Source organism: Schistocerca americana, chromosome 2, assembly GCF_021461395.2.
Source record: "Schistocerca americana isolate TAMUIC-IGC-003095 chromosome 2, iqSchAmer2.1, whole genome shotgun sequence".
NCBI lineage: Eukaryota > Metazoa > Arthropoda > Insecta > Orthoptera > Acrididae > Schistocerca > Schistocerca americana.
In genome coordinates this window covers 700,253,489-700,274,191 of record NC_060120.1, presented here as the reverse complement: position 1 = coordinate 700,274,191, position 20,703 = coordinate 700,253,489, and the positions used below count along the sequence as shown (strand labels likewise).

The 20,703-nt window shown below is 43.2% G+C and overlaps 1 protein-coding gene across 1 annotated transcript in view; it reads right to left on the bottom strand.

Annotated features, from left to right (window-relative positions):
- The window catches only part of LOC124594353 (rho guanine nucleotide exchange factor 12), a 1,115,193-nt gene that overhangs the window by 934,679 nt on the left and 159,811 nt on the right, over nt 1–20,703 (bottom strand). The window contains exon 3 of the mRNA XM_047132720.1: nt 1,263–1,312. Within this exon, the coding sequence (XP_046988676.1) occupies nt 1,263–1,312 (50 nt within the window). The remainder of the gene's footprint in view (nt 1–1,262; nt 1,313–20,703) is intronic.

Below are 20,703 nucleotides of genomic sequence, written 5' to 3'. Positions count from 1 at the left end.
CATCGAGATTGGATCGTGGATCAATGGAAACATATCGTCTACTCGAATGAATCACGTTTCTTGTTACGCCAGGTGGCTGCTCGTTTCCGGATACACCGTCTTCTGAACGAACGGTTGCTCGAAACATAAACAGCTACGGGGACCCAGGCCGATGGGGGGCAGTATTATACAATGGTGGACACTGACCTAAGATTCCACCGGATTTGCCATAGCAATCGAAGGCACCAAGCCAAGTGTGGACTATGTGAACATAACTGCGCACCACCAGCATTCGTTCGTTCTTGATGTCTTCTCCGGCGGAGATGGAATCTTCCAGCAGGACAACTGTTGGTGGCAAAAAGCCAGAATCGTGCTACTGTGTTGTGCGAAGCACGATAGTGAATTCACGTCGATGCCTTGGCAACCAGATCTGGAAGATGTGACTCCAGCGAACACCTCTGGGACGCTATTGGGCGTCAGCTCCGCGCTCAGAAAACACGGTCCCGTAAATTATGGGACGCGCGTGATCTGTGCGTAGACATCTGGAGCCACCCAACTATGGAAACCTACGAAACATCTGTCGAATCCACGCCGCGTACAATTGCTGCTATATTATGTTCCAAAAAAGTGGACAACACGGTTTTAAGCAGGTTCAAAATGGTTCAAATGGCTCTGAGCACTATGGGACTTAACATCTGTGGTCATTAGTCCCCTAGAACTTAGAACTACTTAAACCTAACTAACCTAAGGACATCACACACATCCATGCCCGAGGCAGGATTCGAACCTGCGACCGTAGCAGTCGCGAGGGTTCCGGACCGAGCGCCTTAACCGCGACACCACCGCGGCCGGCTTTAAGCAGGTGGTAATAATATATTGGCTCATCTGTGCATTGGCCGGAAAATGCTATTACTGCCATGCCTCTGGCAGAAGCGTACCCAACAGTTTGACAAATCGCGCACAGAGCTGCATACGATGTCAAAAGTGCCATTTTGAGCACCCTCCATAAAGAGTAGTTCTGCTGTACATTAACTTAGTCACGTTGTTGAGTGACTTCTTAAAAACATATTCCGAGTCAGTTTTACTTTGACTACACTGTTGATTTGTGCAGCATACGATTGGGATGTGGTCGCTGTCCATTTTGTTACAAATCAAACGCGTAACAAGAGAATGTAAACTGCCGAGAACCCTTCGTTGACTCAATTTCTCAGTAACAGAGGTACATTGTCGAACACATGTTCAGCAACAACCAGGCGATTTAGTTAAGACGCTGCTGCACATACCTTCACGATGGTATCTCCAGCGTTCAGGCCGGCCCTCTCGGCGGCGCCACCTGTGGACAGAAAGCAGGGAGTTACTTCAGAAGGCAGTCAGTACTGCACACAAGTGTCGTATTGTAGAAAGTCATGTTGAAAAAGAGATGCACACAACACGTAGGATTATCAACGCAAAGACTGCGTGTTAATGGCATGGTACAGATACATAAAGTAGTTGAATATTAAAAATGAACATCTCCACAGATGTCAGGCATATACACTAGATTTGCGTGGAGCACGCGTATAGAAGTAGTGGTGACTGGTTTCAAGAGCCATGCTATACACAGCAGTAACCCTGCACTGAACATAAAATGCCTCAGCAAACAATTGCGATCGACTAACAGAGGAAATAATCTTATTTTTACAAGATTGTAATGGATCAGTAAATACTGTAGATTCACCACAACGCTTTCGAAATTCGTCAAATTAACTGAATTTCAGACATGTGTTGTGAGCCTGCTGGAGGCTGGATCAACGTACCGTAGAACTGCTCGACACGATGGACCTAATATATCAGCTGTTTATTGACGTTGGGTGCCGGTGGCTTAAGGAGCTTCCACGTGACCATCGTCCTAGTTGATAACGGAATCGATCGCAGATTCACATACCAATTACCACACCAGTCGAGCAGCCATTGTTGACTGAACGGCGACCCTACCACAAACTATAATCAGTATTTTACACTACCACAAACTATCATCAATATTTTACACTAAGTGTCGAGAAGGACCATCTGGATTTGTGTGCTGGAAGCTGAGCTACGAGCAAGGATGGCATTCGCTAGGCTTCCTCTCACACCTTATTACTGTGCAGCTTTGATGGGGCATCGAAATATGCAACAAGAGGGATGAACGGCGCTAAGTTGCTTTTAGCGATGAGAGCAGATTCTGATTAGCGTCAGTGAACGCACATTTGCGACGTTGACAAGCAGACCGACACTTCACAGTCTATCAGGCAGCGACAAACGGGGAAGAACACTGGAAATCTCCATGTGTAGCTATAGCCCGCTGTAACAGCACGCCGTTTTTGAGACGCTGAATGGGTTAGTATACACACGGAACTTATACACGCCTTTCTTTGCATTTCCTACAGCGTCAAATAGATGTGCATTTCACTCTGGTCGGTGTTCGATTCAACTCGTCGCCTTACATATTATTCTGCCCGAGCTGTTCGTCAGCTTACTTCATCATAGAACAGAGTTGCTTCATATGGTTCACAGTGTGTTATAAAACTATAATTTGATTAAGTAATGAAAATGTAATGATACTCATAGAGAAAGAGAGATGTAATCTATACCTTGTGAAACCATAAGAGTATTATATATTGGGTATTTAATTACTGTTCTAGCCTTAAATATCTAAATGAACACGAAATGTAAATAAATGCTCTGAGCTATCCGTAAGGGTACTTTAAATAATGGCTACGGCATGAATAGCATTCTGCACTGGAACAGTAGCAACCATTAGAGCTGAGAACCGCGAAGCCGTTCCCCTTGTCGTTCCGTTCTGGAAACACCTTTTCTACGAGAAGTACTCCACAGCATGCTGCCCCGGTGGAAAGCGCAGAGAAACGATGGCAGGTGTGATGTGGCGTTTTCCGTTTTTGGAACGCCTTATTTCTGGCTGGAAAAAGTAGCCTGTTGGCAATGACAGAGGAAGGTCACGTTGTGGAGCGCTCTGCATCACAGGGAATATTTGTTCCAACTTTGGGACAGTATTGAAGGCAACAAGTAATAAATAGAATTCTGGAAATCGTCTCTACTGTATCGTTACCGCGGATGCAAATGTTTCACCATATCGGGTGAGGCAAATGTTTCACCATATTATTTCAAGTATTCTGGTGAAGGGTAGTCATTATTATACTTCGATCTACTCAAGTTATAAGAGACGCGAAGAATGTGCAAGGAGTACCTCCGCACCAAGTCCTCGTCTGCACTGCAATAGCCACTGCAAGTTACAGACAATTTATTCCTTAGTAACGTGTGTGGGGGCTAGACTCATATTAATTCGACACCTGTGAGTAGTGTTTCGATTTAATATACTAACTGTCAAAATTGACAATTGTACACGTTTCACTCCATGAACCTGTTTCATCATTTGTTTTAAACCTTAAGATGCTAGTTTCTGATTGGAAAGTTTCACCACTTAAAGCAATGGCAGTGTTGTGTGTTAATGTAAGAAAAAGAACCTCTCAAGTTTGATAAATCGCACTGTATCCGTCTCTGCCTGACTTTTATTGACATACATTCATTTACTCAATATTCAAGATTAAAGTAACACAACTACAGACAGGTATTTATTTGAGTTTTGTTAACGATTTTGTTAGAGTAATACCTAAACACGAAGTGATTTAAGGGCTGTAAATTTCATTCTGGCATAACAAAGTTAATAATATTCATAAAATATTAAATTCACAAACTGTTCTAAGTCGAACAAACAAGTTGGATTTCCCACGATTCCTATCTTCAGGTTGTATGCACATTTTATAACAAGTGGTACATTATTTTGAAAAAGGCTGTGTCCCAAGGTGACTCAGTATTGATTCTGACGTAGTGGTGTACGGTGTCACTGCGCTTTAATGTAAAATGTCATCTATCAGAACGACAGTGAAAGGTAAGAAGTGAAATTCGTAACTTTGCTTCGCAAGCCCTAAAGGATTCGGAGGAAGTAAGATTGTCTAGTAAATATTCAAAGAGGTGCAAATGCTGTTAATTATATTAAAGAGTATGTAGCTTAGGAAAAAGCTGAGTTCAAAGTGTTTATATTGTTGATTTAATTGCGAGTTGAAAATTTTAAGTTGCGAAAGACAGCCAAAGTGTTGCCAACATCACGCTGCTTTGCAGGCGGGACTAAAAGCTCGTAACATACGACGATCAAAGAACGCTATAGTTTACGATAGGAAACAGTATGATGGAGTCATTAGAACCTGGCAAGCACAAGCTCCGTAACTGTCCTCCACTGAGAACGTATAGAGTAAGAACTGGATATGGAGTGGTCTAAATAACCTACAAAATCCTTTGGACATTTGAGACTAATGGTGGGCAGTGAAACAAACTATTTCCATCTGCAGCTTCTACGATCTTCTTGCCCGACTGGAAGAGCGCAGTGTTGTGAAAGGAACAAGGAAGCTACAACAGACCTGAAATTCTACTTTATATACTAGCTAATGACGCTGAATTACCATACATTTTTTGTTGTGGTGGCCTAAAGTCACAGGACCGGTTTGATGCTGCTCTCCACGCTAGCGTATCATGTGAAAGCCTCTTCATCGTCAATAACTACTGCAATCTACATCCACTTGAATCTACACACGCGCGCGTGCACGCCATAAATTTCTCTTTTCCCCAGTTCGATTCAATATATCTTCAATTACTCGTTCTACCCGTCAAATCTTTGGTATTTTTATGTAGCACCACATCTCAAAAACTTCAATTTACTCCTGACTGAACTGGTTATCGTCCTCTTTACCTTCGGTACAAGTCTACACTACGGACAAATCTCTTTATTTAAAACTTAAATTAATTTTAAATGTTAACAAATTTCGCTTTTAGTGAAATACTTTTCATGCTATAGCCAGTCTGCGTTTTATATACACTCCGGCCATCGTCCGTTATTTTGCTACCGAAACAGCAAAACTAATGTCCTAATTTTGGTGTCTCGTTTCCTAATCTAATCCCCTCAGCATAGCCCGATTTAATTCTATTACATACCAATAATTTTGTTCGACTTTTATTGATGTTCACTTTGTAACCTCATATAAAGACACTATCCATTCCATTAAACTGATCTTCCAAGTCCTTTACCGTTTCTGAGAATACTAGAATGCCATCGGAAACCTCAGAAGTTTTTATATGTTCATCCTGAAGATTGATTCCCTATCCAAAGTTCTCTTTGAATTCCTTTACTGTTTGTTCAACTTACAGATTGAATAACATCGGGAATAGTCTACGACCCTGTGCCACTCCCTTCTGAACTATGGCTTCCCTTTCGTGCCCTGCAGTCTGGTTTTTGCGAAATTTGTAAATAATCTTTCACTCCATTTATTTTACCTCTGCTACCTTCAGCTTAGTTTTTATTTCTTCTCCATAGACTTTAATTTATTTTCCAAATGTTTCCTTTTTTTTTTTTTACTGCACGCTTTATTAGAGGTTTAATATCACGGGGGATACTCTGTACTAGATTGATACTATATGACACTGGAATGAAACTCGTTGTGTGGTATTTGGGCTTTATGGAGGTTTTTATATTTCCTACAAGGTTATCTCGTTATCGTATTACACGTTTTTCTGGGGAGGGGGGATTTATTATGCTTAGACTAGTTAGATGGACAGAACATTTGTCTGCAAACGCCAATATCAGGTGGCGACGCACTCAGGCTCTCTAAGTCGTCTTACTGGTCCTGCACCGAATATGCAGACTTCACTAGCAATCGCAGTGGCCCTGATCTGCACTACAAGCGAGTCATTCTTCGCGCTGCTGGCTTCTCCCGCTTCTGCGTCACGGAAACTGTAAATGAACATTGTGAGGCGATGTTTTGCTTTTATTTTAGGAGTCCCACCTCACTGGTAATGGCAATGGCGGACGGAATGGGAAATGGAATGGCTCAGGACAGAGCTGCAATGTAGCACTGAGTCGTAAACGTCACAGACATCAGGTATTATTGCCTGCAGTCCCAGAATTTATTGCTCATGATCAGTTGATGACACAGGATTGCACAACGGTAGGTCACGAATTTTTTGTGTACCACCTCGACGTAATTTGGTCGTCAACATATCAATAGCTATGATGCAATAAGATAGCATGTGTACCACACAGTGATACAACGACGTTTCCACTGTAGTAATACACTAGTAACAACAATTTATTCTCTTCTGATCAGGTGTGAGATGCGATGGAATGATATAATTATGTGGCCGTAGCTTACGATGTAAATTTGCAAGGACGAGAAGTGTTGTACACTGTTTCGTGGGTTACTTCGGAATGTGTAAATTCTGTGCACTGCAACATCGTTTTCAGTGTAGCTACTAAAAAGCTGCCCCACAGCGCACTCTATTGACACTTTGGCCCACAGGCTGCGTTCACAGTTGCACCAGCACGGGCGTCAGATGGCGTTGCCAAAGGTCGCCCCACAACTTCGGCTGACTGCTTCGCCACAATGTATCCGATCTCCTTCGTCATTGCTTGGTGAGACCAAGCAGATTAGAATCTATTCTAACCTGTATGACTCGAAAAGACCGTGGCGAATACTGTACACTCTCTCTTCAGTTACTGGAATAACTATCAATTTTTACGAATACATCAGATGATGAGAGAAACTGTGTATTACATACTCGAAATGATTCGTGGTGACAACGAGAGGCAAGATTGCAAACTTTCTGTGCAACTTAAAATAAATTCAGCAGAACCGACATTTGTCAATTAATCTTCAATGACTGTCGTTAAGCATATGTGTAAAAGACAAACATAAATTTAACAATACGATAATCTGATACATTTGCAAACCACCGCATGCAACAAAATCACCACCCTACTGGGATAAAAACATCAGGAAGCAGTAATAGCAATCCACAAACAGCTAATGCCAATCTATCACTACCCAAAAAAAATGATTACACTTAAAGTTCGACTTACCTGACCTTTGTACTTGGACAAATACTTTTTTGAGTTTATAATCTAGGCCTAAAGCTTCCGATCAGATTTTGCTTGTGTGGCAGATGACAGGCTACATTAAGTACAGGCATGAATCTGAAATGGCTATACAGCCACAGAACATCCACATGTAAAATAAAGTTCAATAAATTACCACTAAAATTTTAAGTTGTTCTGAACTTATGGTTTGCAATAAAACAGAGATTTCAGACCATACTCTCCAAGCAAACAAATCCTTTCTTGTACTCAAAAATCCATGTTTTGGGTGTGGGAATGTCGGCTGATTCGTCCGAAGGAAATAAACTAATCTGAATTCCACCGAGCGTCGACCGAAGACTGTACGTTCGGCCGTTGAGATAGGTTGCACTGAGTGGTGTACTGATTTAAAAAATCGGACCACGTCGGCGGAAAACCCCGGTGTCGGTGTCACTTTGACGTCGGCCTGATGAGATACTTGTCTGGGTTTCAAGTCCGAAAGAGAACTCACCAGTTTGCATATCAAGTTACATATTTCATTTATGGAACGATACTTTAATACTCTTTTTTACTTCCTTGGTTACAAAAACAGTACTCAACTAACTTGGCGTACGTTCTCTTCATTTTGTTTATTAGTCATTGTTCGTAGAACAACATGGAGGGCGGGGAGGGAGGGGGGGTCTTGAAACCGACGAAAAAAGGAATTTCAAGACTTTGCCGCTACCTCCTTACTACCGCACCAGGAGAAAAACTGATCCGCAAATCGTGATTTAGAAAGTACGTTGTACGATCTACCTAGGTGCTATGAATTTTGAATGCTGCCCCTCACAGGTTTTAGGCGAGGAACAAGTACGAGGTGACTATGATGTCTTACCGTTTATCTCCTACTATACGCAGTTTTCGAATTCCCTTACGGCGTATTCGTCAACGTATTCTCTCGCCTCATCCTTCTAACGCCAGATAACCAGACAAATGGTTGCGCCTGCCGCGAACGTCCACCGTAACTTACATCAGCGTGTGCTCTCGGGTGTCAAGACAAACGTGTCGTATCTCTGTGAAAGTTGTAATCTATCTGTCCGTAGTGTCAAGTATCTAGTTGCGCGAGGCAAAGGCAGCTTCGGGCAACTAATGCAACAGGCTGTTGGACACAATGTTGTAACACGCCAGGTCGGGCTATTTCACTGGACATAATGTCACTTACAAGCTGTACACAGATGTATGCGACTGTTCGAGTAATTATTTTTCGTGGTGCATTAGAGAGCAACTGTTTGTTAGATGTTACAGTGCGTCCTTAAGTTGTGACGTGCTTCTGCATCTGCAACTACCTATCTACACAAGTACTCCACACAAGGCATTGTGCAGAGAATGGCAGACGGTACATGGTACCAGTATTTTCCACTTCGGTGTCCATTTCATTCTGGTACTAATCGAGGGGAAAATGACTTTCGATATGTCTCTGCGTATGCCGTAATATTTCTGAGCTCAGCCTTGTGATCCCAACGCGAGATATACGATAGTTGGAGCATAAAGGTCCTATGGTCTTCTCCCAATGTAGATTCTTTGAATTTACCCGACAGCCTTTCGCGAGAAGTACGCCACCTCCCTGGTACGGATTCCAACCCAAGTTCCTTGAACATTTTTGTTGCACTGTCGAATGTATTATTCGGTTACGACCCTAGCAGCGCGTCTCTGAATTCGTTAAACTCCTGCTGTCATGCCTAGCCTACTTGACAATGACTCCAAAAAAATGGAACAATGCTCTTGAATTGGTGGCACACGTATCTTGTATGTGTTTTTCCTTCACAGATGAAATGCATTTTTCCAGCATCCTTCCAACAGTTTTCTTTTCTCTTCCATTTCCGTACTGGGTGAGCGAAAAATGATTGTCTATTGCTTCTGCAGGCACCCTAACCTCTCTTTTCTCAATTCGAGAGCCCTAATACTAATACCGATTTTACATGACCGTCCCATTTGGTATTGTTTCTTACTGCTCCCCATGATATGCTCTAGATGTTCACTATCAGTCTAGTAATCAGAGACAACTAGGTTCATTCTCTTTGTTACAGGCGTTACCTTACATCTATGTCCGTTTAGAGAGCTGCCGTACATAAAACCAAGCGAAAATTTTGCCCACGTCTTTTTGTAACTATTTGCGATCGTCCAAAGACGATACTTTCCCTTTTACAATATCATCAGCGAACTGTCTCACTGTCTTAACCCTGTCTTGTACGTCGTTTTGGTAGTCCTGTTGCGCTTCCTTGGGGCATACCCGACGTTACTTTCGTTTCTGCGGAACATTCGCCGTCCAGTATAACGTACTCGCTTCTGTTGGTCAAAAATTCTTCGACCCAACCACAGATTTACGAATATACTACGTAAGGTCTTACCTCGTTAGTACGATTTAAATAGTGAAACACCGCACGAATTACGTACTTTTTCATGCTTAGCATGACGCGTTTCGAAATCTCATTATCAAGAACAAATATTTTATATGATATTTTCATGTGTGTTATTCTGTCTCTCTTGCCGTGTAATCCTCTGTTTGTGGTACAGCAGCAATCGGAAAATATGACAAAATAGATCTTGTGATTTTTGCACATCCTAATGTCACATAACAGTATTTTCGTTTCTTTACCAACAAGTACTGTGGCCCCGTCTTTATGCAGAAAATCACACACACATGCAAACGGTAACAAACACACTGTTTAGCCCAGTCAACGAAGACCAAAAACGGTCTAACAGAGGAAAACACTCCTGTAGTAGCAGGAATGTGGTAGGAGACAGTGTCATGAATAACATACTAAAAGTCCCCTCCGGTGGGGTGTGGGCGTTAGAAGGGGGGAAGGTGGAGTTTGAAGAACATTGTTTTATGTTCTTCTTGAGTAACTTGGAAACCATAGCTCCTAGAGAAAATGTTACCAAATGGTTCAAATGGTTCTAAGCACTATGGGACTTAACATCTGAGGTCTTCAGTCCCCTAGACTTAGAACTACTTAAACCTAACTAACCTAAGGACAGCACACACATCCATGCCCGAGGCAGGATTCGAACCTGCGACCGTAGCAGCAGCGCGGTTCCGGACTAAAGCACCTAGAACCGCTCGGCCAGAACGACCGGAAAATGTTACCCAGTACAAAAGTAAACTACTCTAAACTCCTTACAACATCGTTCCTATTCATTTTTTTCTGTGGGAGTAACAGAGTCAACGTTGCAGCGGATGGAAAAATCGCAATTATAAAAAATATTGTTTTAAAGATACCCAATTGTTTAGCTTTAAATGAAGTGGTTAGAAACAAATATTAAACGTCAGTACCACGTCTAAGCGCGTAAGAGACGCATTAAGGGATAAAATTTGTTCTGGGAGTAGCTGGAAGGTAGAAGCGCGTGGGGACGTAGGTCGCCTGATCGTGTTCTTGCGGTGCCCTCCTTCAAACGTCTGCAAACTGGAGATCGAGCAGATTACTCCTGACTCTATCTACCCCACTACATCACAAGAAGCTATTAAAGGCCGTCTGACAAGGTTATACCAACCCTCCACAGTGCGCCTTTTGAATCACTGGCGACGCAGTGTGCAGAGATGCCACGAAGGGGGCGGGGGAGTTAACACTACTTGCTAGGCAGGTATGAGTTGCTAGTAATGCAACACGCATATGGACACAAGCTACGTAAATCTCTGACACTGTTAGAGGGGAAATTGATCCTTAGTAGTCCTGTAAAGCAGCTGCCTTGTTCTTCCGGGAAAGGGAACGCCCCCCCCCCCCCCCCCATTCCTCCCCGAGAGCGCTCGCTTTTCTGTTTACAGACTCCCCACCATTTCCTGTTCAGTTCTCTTATGTGAGCACACAAAACAACTTCACTGAGCTTGTGCTTATACAGTGGAATTACTTTCCAGCGGTCAGCTTTCTACCACACTGACGAGCCTGTCCCAAGGGTAACATAGAGTCACATACTCATTAGAAAATATCGATTTCACTGTCTCTACAATCACTCTCTGGAACACTTTTCACAGTATGAGGGGTATCAAATACATCAACCCAACCGAGTTCACTCAGCATCTGAGGCCCAGAGGTTTAACTTATGTCCGTCTAGAACAGAAGTAGGTCATCGAGGTGTTTAGGAACTTCCGATATTTCAACGCAAGTCAGTGCATCACAGCAGATCGATGTCTTATAACTGAACATGATCAGTCGTATTCCATCAGACTTACTCACACCCATCTTGGGCGATATACTGTGGATGTGTGGTGACTCCATTCAGTGCAGCCCACTCTATAGGTGCCAGCTATTCCTCAGTGAAAGACGTTTATGCAGTCTGATAGTTACAAAAATAATGGCGAGGGAAATGTAGTAACTTTCTGGTTATTCATTAACTCGCCACCAAGTGACTACAACACAGTTACACGGCTTTACAATACGCTGTCAACGACAGACAGTAGGACGCTGTCATATTTACAAATCCAATCCCTTTCCCATCAACACCACGAAGGTCTCTGACATCATCACACTTACAAATGATAGATTTCTCAGCCACTGTTTACAGCAACGTACTTTACATAAAAGCTCACTTGACAACTGCAACTAAGTTCCCACAGAATAAACTTAAACGAACTGCACTATAGAAACATTTTCTCTGTAAAGTTATTTGGTTTAGTCCCATAAGAGAACTAGACAGGAAATACCGGGAAGGTATAGTCCGACTGTGAACTAAAAAGCGATCAGTGCTCGCAGCGGGGAGGAGTTGCCTTTCCTTGAAGAACGCTACGACTGTCGTACCGGATGACAAGAATCAATTTCTCTCTGGCAGTGTAAAACAGCGTACAAAGATTTACGTAGATAGTGTCCAATGCGTTTCTTGTGTTAGCATTATTGGTAAGTCACATGTGTATTCCAATAAGTTTAATGAACTTTATGGAAAATAAACACACCCATGCATGTTTGCGCACTGCGTAGCCTGTGATTCAAAAGGCATGCTGTACAGGATGCCAGTACAAACTGTGAAACAACCTGATCTTGCTTCTTATGATGCAGACAGAGTGACAAATCACTTGCTCGATCCTTAATTTGCAGACCAATGTAGGAGGACAGCGTTAGAACACACTTTCAGGGACATACCTTCCCCCGCGTTTCTATCCCACACACCCCTCGCCCCACCTTATTACTAACGTGGAACACCATTAATCCCGCAATACGGCTCCTCTGCACTTAGACATGGTACACACATTTAATATTTGTTTTTAATCCATTTCATTTAGGGCTACGCGGTTTTATGCCGTTAAAACAATATTTTTAATAATCCGGCATTTTTCCACTTCCTGCAACAGGGAATCTATTCGTGCGAGAGAGAAAACTGATAGAACCATTACTGTAGGAAATGTAACGTAGTTTAATTTTGTACTGGGAAACGTTTTCGTTATAATCACTATATGTGGAAAAAATATTTGAAGAAATTAACCGATTCACTATCTCGATTGTGTTTGAAAAATTTTCTCCCTTGCTTTTTGTGGTACACAAAAAATTCCAGCTCCTCCACTAAATCCATTGTACGTGACTTCTGGAAGTGATGGAGTATCTTACGGTCTTCTTTATGTTTGTGAATAGGTGTCCTTTTTTTGTCTGTGCTGCTATGGCCCATTTTGTCAATTCGTTGTGTGTGTAATAGTTGATGTGTTCAGCGTATATAGTATGAAAGCTCCCGCCAGTCTGTCCATGTAGCAGCTTAAGTTATTTTTACAAGCCATTTTGTGTATTCCTGAATCTGACAATTCACCTTTTTTATCCTTTAATGTGTCCAATAATTTGTTGTAGTTTGTTGTTTGTGGAGAGAACTACTATCATTTCATATGACCAAAGTAAGTATGCTATTTATTGAAAAATGTTATCTATATAAGACATGCCGACCACACATTTGGTTGTACTATTAATTCTTGCCAAAGTTACAAGAATTTCTTTTTGTTTTTTGCTATTTGTTTCTTCATTTTGCTTAATATGCTTAATATTGCCTAACTGCATCGTTTAGTGTGGAGTTATATCTGGGTGACATGGTGTGGCAGGAATTGTAGTTGTCTTTTTTCTGTAAATCTTCAAATTGTGCCTGTTGTGATTTACTATGAACAAATCTAGGAAATTAATGCAGTTACTTTCTGTGAAATTTATTTTCTTGTCTGTGTAACCAATTACATTCATTGGTTTCAGCTCGTCAAAACTTTTTGTGCTTTAGTAAATTGTTCTTCATTACTGCAATGGCTTCTACAACAGGGGATATTGAAGCATAGGTGTGTGGTGTCTAGTGATACAAAACGAACACCATCTGGAATATTTATTTCCTTCATTTCAGTGCGTAGTGTGGTATCGTTCTTTGCAGTATACGTTGTTTCACACATGAAATACTTTTTTAGGAGCTGAGTTAGTGAGACAGTCTCCAAGGAGTGCAGTTCACACTGTTAACTACTGGTCTGATTTGACATCCTTCTGTGCATGGCTTAATCTGGTATCTTAATATGGGGGCTTCATGGTTCACACACGTGACGAATTTCTTTTCATATTCTATCAGTAAGAAATGTAATTTCTTTAACTGAGCTTTAATTTTGTATCCACTGTTTTCTGGGAAAACTTGTAAGAGTTTTTTTAACGTATTCATATTATGAGTTCGCAAACAAACAGTGTGGGTGATATAAAACTTACTGTGGGCGGGACCGACACCTGAACTCGGGACCCTTGCCTTTCGCGGGCAAGTGTACACCAACTGAGCTACCCAAGCACAACTCACGACCCGTCCTCACAGCTTCAATTCTGCCAGTATCTAGCCTCCTACCGTCCAAGCTTCACAGAAGCTCTTCTGCGAACCTTGCAGAACTAGCACTCTTGGAAGAATGGATATTGCGGAGACATGGCTCAGCGACAGCCTGGGGGAAGTTTCCAGAATGAGATTTTCACTCTGCAGCGGAGTGTGCGCGGAGTGTTCGCAGAAGAGCTTCTGTGAAGTTTGGAAGGTAGCAGACGAAGTATTGGCAGAATTGAAGCTGTGAGGACGGATCGTGAGTCGTGGTTGGGTAGCTCACTCGGTAGAGCAATTGCCCGCGAAAGGCAAAGGTCCCGATTTCATCTCGGTCCAGCACACAGTTTTAGTCTCCCATGAAGTCTCATGTCAGCGCACACTCCGCTGCAGGGTGAAAATCTCATTCTGGAGTGTGAGTGATAGTTTACGCGTGTGTAAATTTCTGTACAACGAGAAGTGCCTATTTATTACCTTCTTCCAAGATTTCCGGTGGTAGGAGGATCGGCCGTTATCGAGAACGGACACCTGTTGGAGGAATGGATAGAAACAAGAAACCTCAGTATCTTCCATGGTCCAAAAGCTCCCCCCTCCTTCACAAGTACAATATGGAAACGTGGATATAAGCCCGACAACTGCATTCCCAGCTCAAGCATAAAAGACTACTATACTAAAGTAGTATATCGACCTATACCTCGAACACAGCATAGATCAGTAGGGATACAGCTCCATACAGCAGTCAAGACCACTAACGTTTCGCAGATGATTTAATTTTAAAAGGGCCAATTGAGAAACTTTCGTAGAGGAACTGGATAAATCCATAGTAAACCTCGGCCCAATCCTTGAGAACTGCAAGGCATTTGTGCAAATGCTACGGAGAATCTCCAGACAACATATATCACGAGGCTGCCGATAGCAGTACACATGACTCCAGCCGTCTCCTAGCCAAGAAGAGGAATTAAACCAAAAGGACCCCTTTAATCAAGAAACAACAGCATGTGGTACGACTTTGATGGAAATGCTAAGTGAAGCTCGGAAAAATAGATGGAGGCCCTGGAGAGGATGGATATGACACACAGCGCAAAATAGCCTGGAATCTCATTCAAAAATTTGACGGAGACCCAAATGGTCCCAAACTGTCTGACGCGCTAACACCTAATCAAATGGCTCATCAGCTGCTCCAGAATGGAAAGACTAACACAAAACAACAGAAAATAAAAATTAACAGGACTTTAGAATCAGAAACTAATAGGTTTTTAACACCCTTTACAATGAAGAAATTCAACAAGGGTCTCAGCAATATGAAAAGCGGCAAAGCAACTAGGTTGGATGACATGTGCACGGAGCAGATCAAACGCTTTAGACCGGGCACAGAGAATTGGATCTTGCGACTTTCCAATCAATGTCGCGAAACACGTAAGATCCCCAACTTGTGGAGGAAGGCAAGGATAGTGGCACTCTTGAAACCAGGGAAGGCACCTGATTCACCAAAGAACTATCGCCCAATATCTCTCCTGTGTTATCTTTACAAACTGTATAAGAGACTTATTTTAAATCGTATGACAGACTCTACTGAGATGGAACTTATTCCTCAACACGCTTGTTTTAGACCTGGAAAATCATGTACTAGCCAAATTTTGTGCTTAACGGAACACACAGAGGAAGGATACGAAAATAAAAAGATAACAAGGCAGCCCCGGTCGACCTTAGCTCTGCATATGATACAATTAACCACAGGCTGCTGCTCCAGAAGCTGTATCATGAACCAAGAGACTATCAATTTGTTAAGATTATCGAGTCCCTATTACAAAATAGACAATTTTATGTTGTTCTCAATGGGGAAAAGAGCAGATGGAGAAACCAGAAAAATGGTCTGGCCCAAGGAAGCGTTTTGGCGCCATCCCTACTTAATCTGTACACCAACGACCAACCGATGCCTAAGCATACAAAACATTTTTTGTATGCGGATGACCTGGCAATTACAACACAGGAGAGGACCTTTGAGGATGTAGAACAGAAGCTGGAGAAAGTTCTTAAGAGAAATGTCAGAGTATTATAAAAACAACTTTCTTAAGCCATACCAGTCCAAAACACAAGTCAGCGCCTTCCACCTTCGATCCTGGCAAGCTAACCGTAAACTTAACGTCTCTTGGAATAATACCCCACTGGAGCATACCGACAAACCAACTTACCTGTGCGTGGTGCTCGACAAATCACTGACATACAGATACCACTGCGAAAAGACGCGACAAACGGTAACTGGCAGAAATAATATTGTGCGGAAACTAGCTACCAGCAAATGGGGTGCTAAACCTTCCACATTAAGAACCAACGCAAAAGCCTTATGCTTCTCTACAGCCGAATATGCCTGCCCAGTATGGTCCAGATCAAACCATGCAAAGAAGGTCGACATTAAGTCTTAATGAAACATGTCGATTGACAACGGGGTGCATGAAACCTGCTTCCCTACCAAAACTATATAAAGCTGCCGGGTTTGCGACTCCCAACTCCGGAGAACATCACATGAATTCACAGAGAGGCTCAGACAAACTATTGACGATCGGCATCCTCTTTTTGGCAGTGAGTGTAAATCCTGGCGACTGGAATCCCGTAAAAGGTTCTTAGCCACGATAATAGAAGAACCACCAGCTGATTACCCACCTGCACAGGAAGTGCCGAGCGGATTCAGAACAAACTGGAAGACATGGAGGACACTGAACCGAATGACACGGGGGGGGGGGGGGGGGGGGGGGGGCGTGAAGACAAATATGATTAGGAGGGGTCTTGGAACCACGGGTGATAAGCGTGACTAGGGCACTGTGCAGGATATGGAGCATCTGCTCACCTGCCCAAACTGCCCTTATAGGTGCAATCCCGACGATTTATGGCTGGACAAGAAAGAAGCCACGGACGTGGCCCTATACTGGCCTGAAAAATTGTGAACTGGTTTCCGGACACGAAAAAGTTAAGTAAGTCTGTACAACGAAGCAGGCACAGTATGTGTAAGTAGACACAAAAATGCTATTTTCTAACATTAGCACACAAAAAGTATCACAAGATGTTTTGTCCAATTTTCCGATTTTAATAAAACCACCAAAAATAGTGGACTGCTGAGCAAGAGAGGGAGAACATCACACAAGCAATCATCACATATAATATTTACATCTGACAATGGGAATAAATTCTCGTAATGAGTTATGCGAAGCATGGTAAAAATATCTAATTGCTGCAGTGTTTCATTATTTAAATGTGGAATGACACAGCTACAGGGTTTCCAAAAGCGATTGTGACAAATGACATTAGGTCTTCGTTAGTAGCTGAAGATGTGGAACAGTGTCGAAGCGTTGAATGCCTTTCGTTATCTTATCAAGTCAGAATCTACTTTCATTACCAACGATCAACTCCGTGACAGTGGACGCGTAGTTTGGTACCACAATATTTCTGCACTCCGACAGAAAACAAAACAAGTGTAACTCCTGCAAAGTCTCATGAAACATAACTAACAGAAATTTTTTGGTGCAGTGGGAGGAATAAATGTAGACAAAATGTGTGCGCACGTGGTCAAACTTTACTTTGAAGACAATCACTGGTCAAAAATTTGTATCTGCACCATTATTTCTTTTATGTCACACCACTGAGACAACATTTGCCAGCTTGAATTGGTACTGGAAGAGCTGGTCTTAAGCGCGTCACGTAACTGCGTTGTCTTCCGCCCCTGTACTGGCCACCAGCGATTCAATCAATGCAGGATGGGCAAGACGAAAGGTATCAGCTCCTTTGACCGTAGCCAGACTGTGGAAGTCAGATGCAAGAGATACTCCAAGGTCCTGCAAGCACTGGACTTTTTACGTGCCACCGTGGAGTGTGTGCATCAAGAGTATCTCAATCCCGGGCAAACCGGCCGATACCACAGACAGTGCCGTCGAAAACAACGTGATGATGATAAGGAGCTGCCGTCGACTATAACGGTGGACAGAGAGGCCGATCCAGGGACAGCACTGGAGGTTACGCGAGGTTATTTGCGGACAACGTTGTTGTCGGCAGAAAGGTTGCAATGCCAGAAAATTGTAGTGGGAATGCAGAGGAGGTACTGGTAGCTGACCCTCAACGTAAATATACATAAAATATTGCACATAAACAGGTAAAAAGATACAAATCAGACGACAAATCACTAGAAACAGTACCTGTCATAAAATACCTAGGAGTGAACATCCAGAGTGAACTCAAATTGAATGAGCATATGAAACAAGTAGTACGAAAAACAGATGCCAGGCTGAGATTCATTACAAGAATCTTAAGGAAATGTATTTTATCTAAGACACGTGGCTTACAGAGCACTTCTTCGAGCGATTCTTCAGTTATGTTTATAATGTTGGATTCTTACGAGGTTGGATCAATAGAAGAGATACACTACTGGCCATTATATTGCTACACCACGAAGATAACGTGCTACAGACACGAAATTTAACCGACAGGAAGAAGATGCTGTGATATGCATATGATTAGCTTTTCAGAGCATTCACACAAGGTTGGCGCCGGTGGCGACACCTATAACGTGCTGACATGAGCAACGTTTCCAACCGATTTCTCATACACAAACAGCAGTTGACCGGCGTTGCCTGGTGAAACGTTGTTGTGATGCCCCGTGTAAGGAGGAGAAATGCGTGCCATCACGTTTCCGACTTTGATAAAGGTCGCATTGTAGCCTATCGCGATTGCGGTTTATCGTATCGCGGCATTGCTGCTCGCGTTGGTCGAGATCCAAAGACTTAGCAGAATATGGAATCGGTGGGTTCAGGAGGGTAATACGGAACGCCGTGCTGGATCCCAACGGCCTCGTATCACTAGCAGTCGAGATGACAGGCATCTTATTCGCATGGCTGTAACGGATCGTGCAGACACGTCTCGATCCGTGAGTCAACAGATGGGAACGTTTGCAAGACAACAACCATCTGCACGAACAGTTAGACGACGTTTGCAGCAGCTTGGACTACCAGCTCGGAGACCATGGCTGCGGTTACCCTTGACGCTGCATCACAGACAAGAGCGGGTGCAATGGTGTACTCAACAACGAACCTGGGTGCACGAATGGCAAAACGTCATTTTTTCGGATGAATCCAGGTTCTGTTTACAGCATCATGATGGTCGCATCCGTGTTTGGCGACATCGCGGTGAACGCACATTGGAAGCGTGTATTCGTCATCGCCATACTGGCGTATCACCCGGCGTGATGTTTACGTCTCGGTCACCTCTTGTTGGCATTCACTGCACTTTGAACAGTGGTCGTTATATTTCAGATGTGTTACGACGCGTGGCTCTACCCTTAATTCGATCCCTGCGAAACCCTACGTTTCAGCAGGATAGTGCACGACCGCATGTTGCAAGTCCTGTACGGGCTTTTCTGGATACAGGAAATGTTCGACTGTTGCCCTGGCCAGCACATTCTCCAGATCTCCCACCAACTGAAAACATCTGGTCAATGGTGGCCGAGCAACTGTAATATCATGTTGAAGCTGCATGCGCAGCTGTACCTGTACACGCCATCCAAGCTCTGTTTGACTCAATGCCCAGGCGAATGAAGGCTGTTATTACGGCAGAGGTGGTTGTTCTGGGTACTGATTTCTCAGGATCTATGCACCCAAATTGCGTGAAAATGTAATCACATGTCAGTTTTAGTATAATATATCTGTCCAATGAATACCCGTTCATCATCTGCATTTCTTCTTGGTGTAGCAATTTTAATGGCCAGTAGTGTACACAGAATCCAAGAAGAGCGGGACGTTTTTTAATGGGTCGGGTTGGTCGGGACGATAGCCTTACGGAGATTATCAACGAACTACAGTTGCACACGCTACAAGAGAGATTCTAAGCATCAGGGAGAGTTTCACTGTTGAAATTTCGGGAGTGTATGTTACAAGAAGAGTTGGGCAACCTATTACTTTCTTGCGAAGCCACTACAACGAGAAAATCAGTAAAGTTAAGAGTTGTATGGAGGTAACAACAGTTATTCTTTCCGCGTACCATTCTTGAATGGAATAGGGAACGGAGAAGAAGGTAGTGCTACCAGAAACATCGACGGATCAGGACGGCTGCTCAACGCTCTTGGTACTTCGCGGAGTCCCTGCCATGATACTTCTTCGCTCTCCCGAGTGCTAGATGGGTTGGAACGCGCTACTGGGTAGGCGTGTGTAATTCAGTCGCTCGTTAGTGTGCTCTGTGAGCAATGACGGAACTGCTGCGCCGCACAGGAAGCGGCCGGCCGGCCTACAGGTCACTGCGTCGCTGACGCACGGCACGCCCGCCACTGCCCAGTGGTCTGCCTCACAGCGCAGAGCGGCGCCGCTATTTCTGTGGAGGCTGCTGCCGCTACTGTTTACCGTCCCGTCCACGCCGAGGTCAGTAGGCGCACACGGCCACGACTAAGCTTGGCCGCCACGGTGGAATCAGTCGGCTGTGGCCTTGCTGAGGCAACTATCCTAACATTCGGCTGCAACCACAGGGAACTGAGTGGACTGACGGGCACATGCAGAAAGTGTGACTACCATGTACCATTATCAGCGTCTCTCTGTCTTATTCACTTCAAGTGAGGATCAAAGGAAAAATGGCTGTGTTCTACCACATTGTAAGCTGCATTTCCTTTTTTTCTGTTATAGACGCAAGGTTGCAAAAACAAAGAAACATGTCTGTTTCGGTGGATTGAAATCCCTCCTCGTTAAGAAAAAAAATGATAAAAATTAAAATACTTTTCAAAAATGGGAAACAAACGAAATTGCATCTGATAATAGGTTTATTCATATCGGGTTCTACAGTCACAAATTTATTGAAAGATTTAATGATTATAAAGACTCCGCCTCGATTGCAAATTGAAACCGGATGTTGACCTAGGTTTCGGCGCGGATAACCACGCCTTCTTCGGAACACACTAAAACTACAAACTGCCTAAAGAGGCATGGCCCAACATTAATACAGAACGCCCAAAATGGCAAAAGACTCGCATAAAATGTAAAATAAAT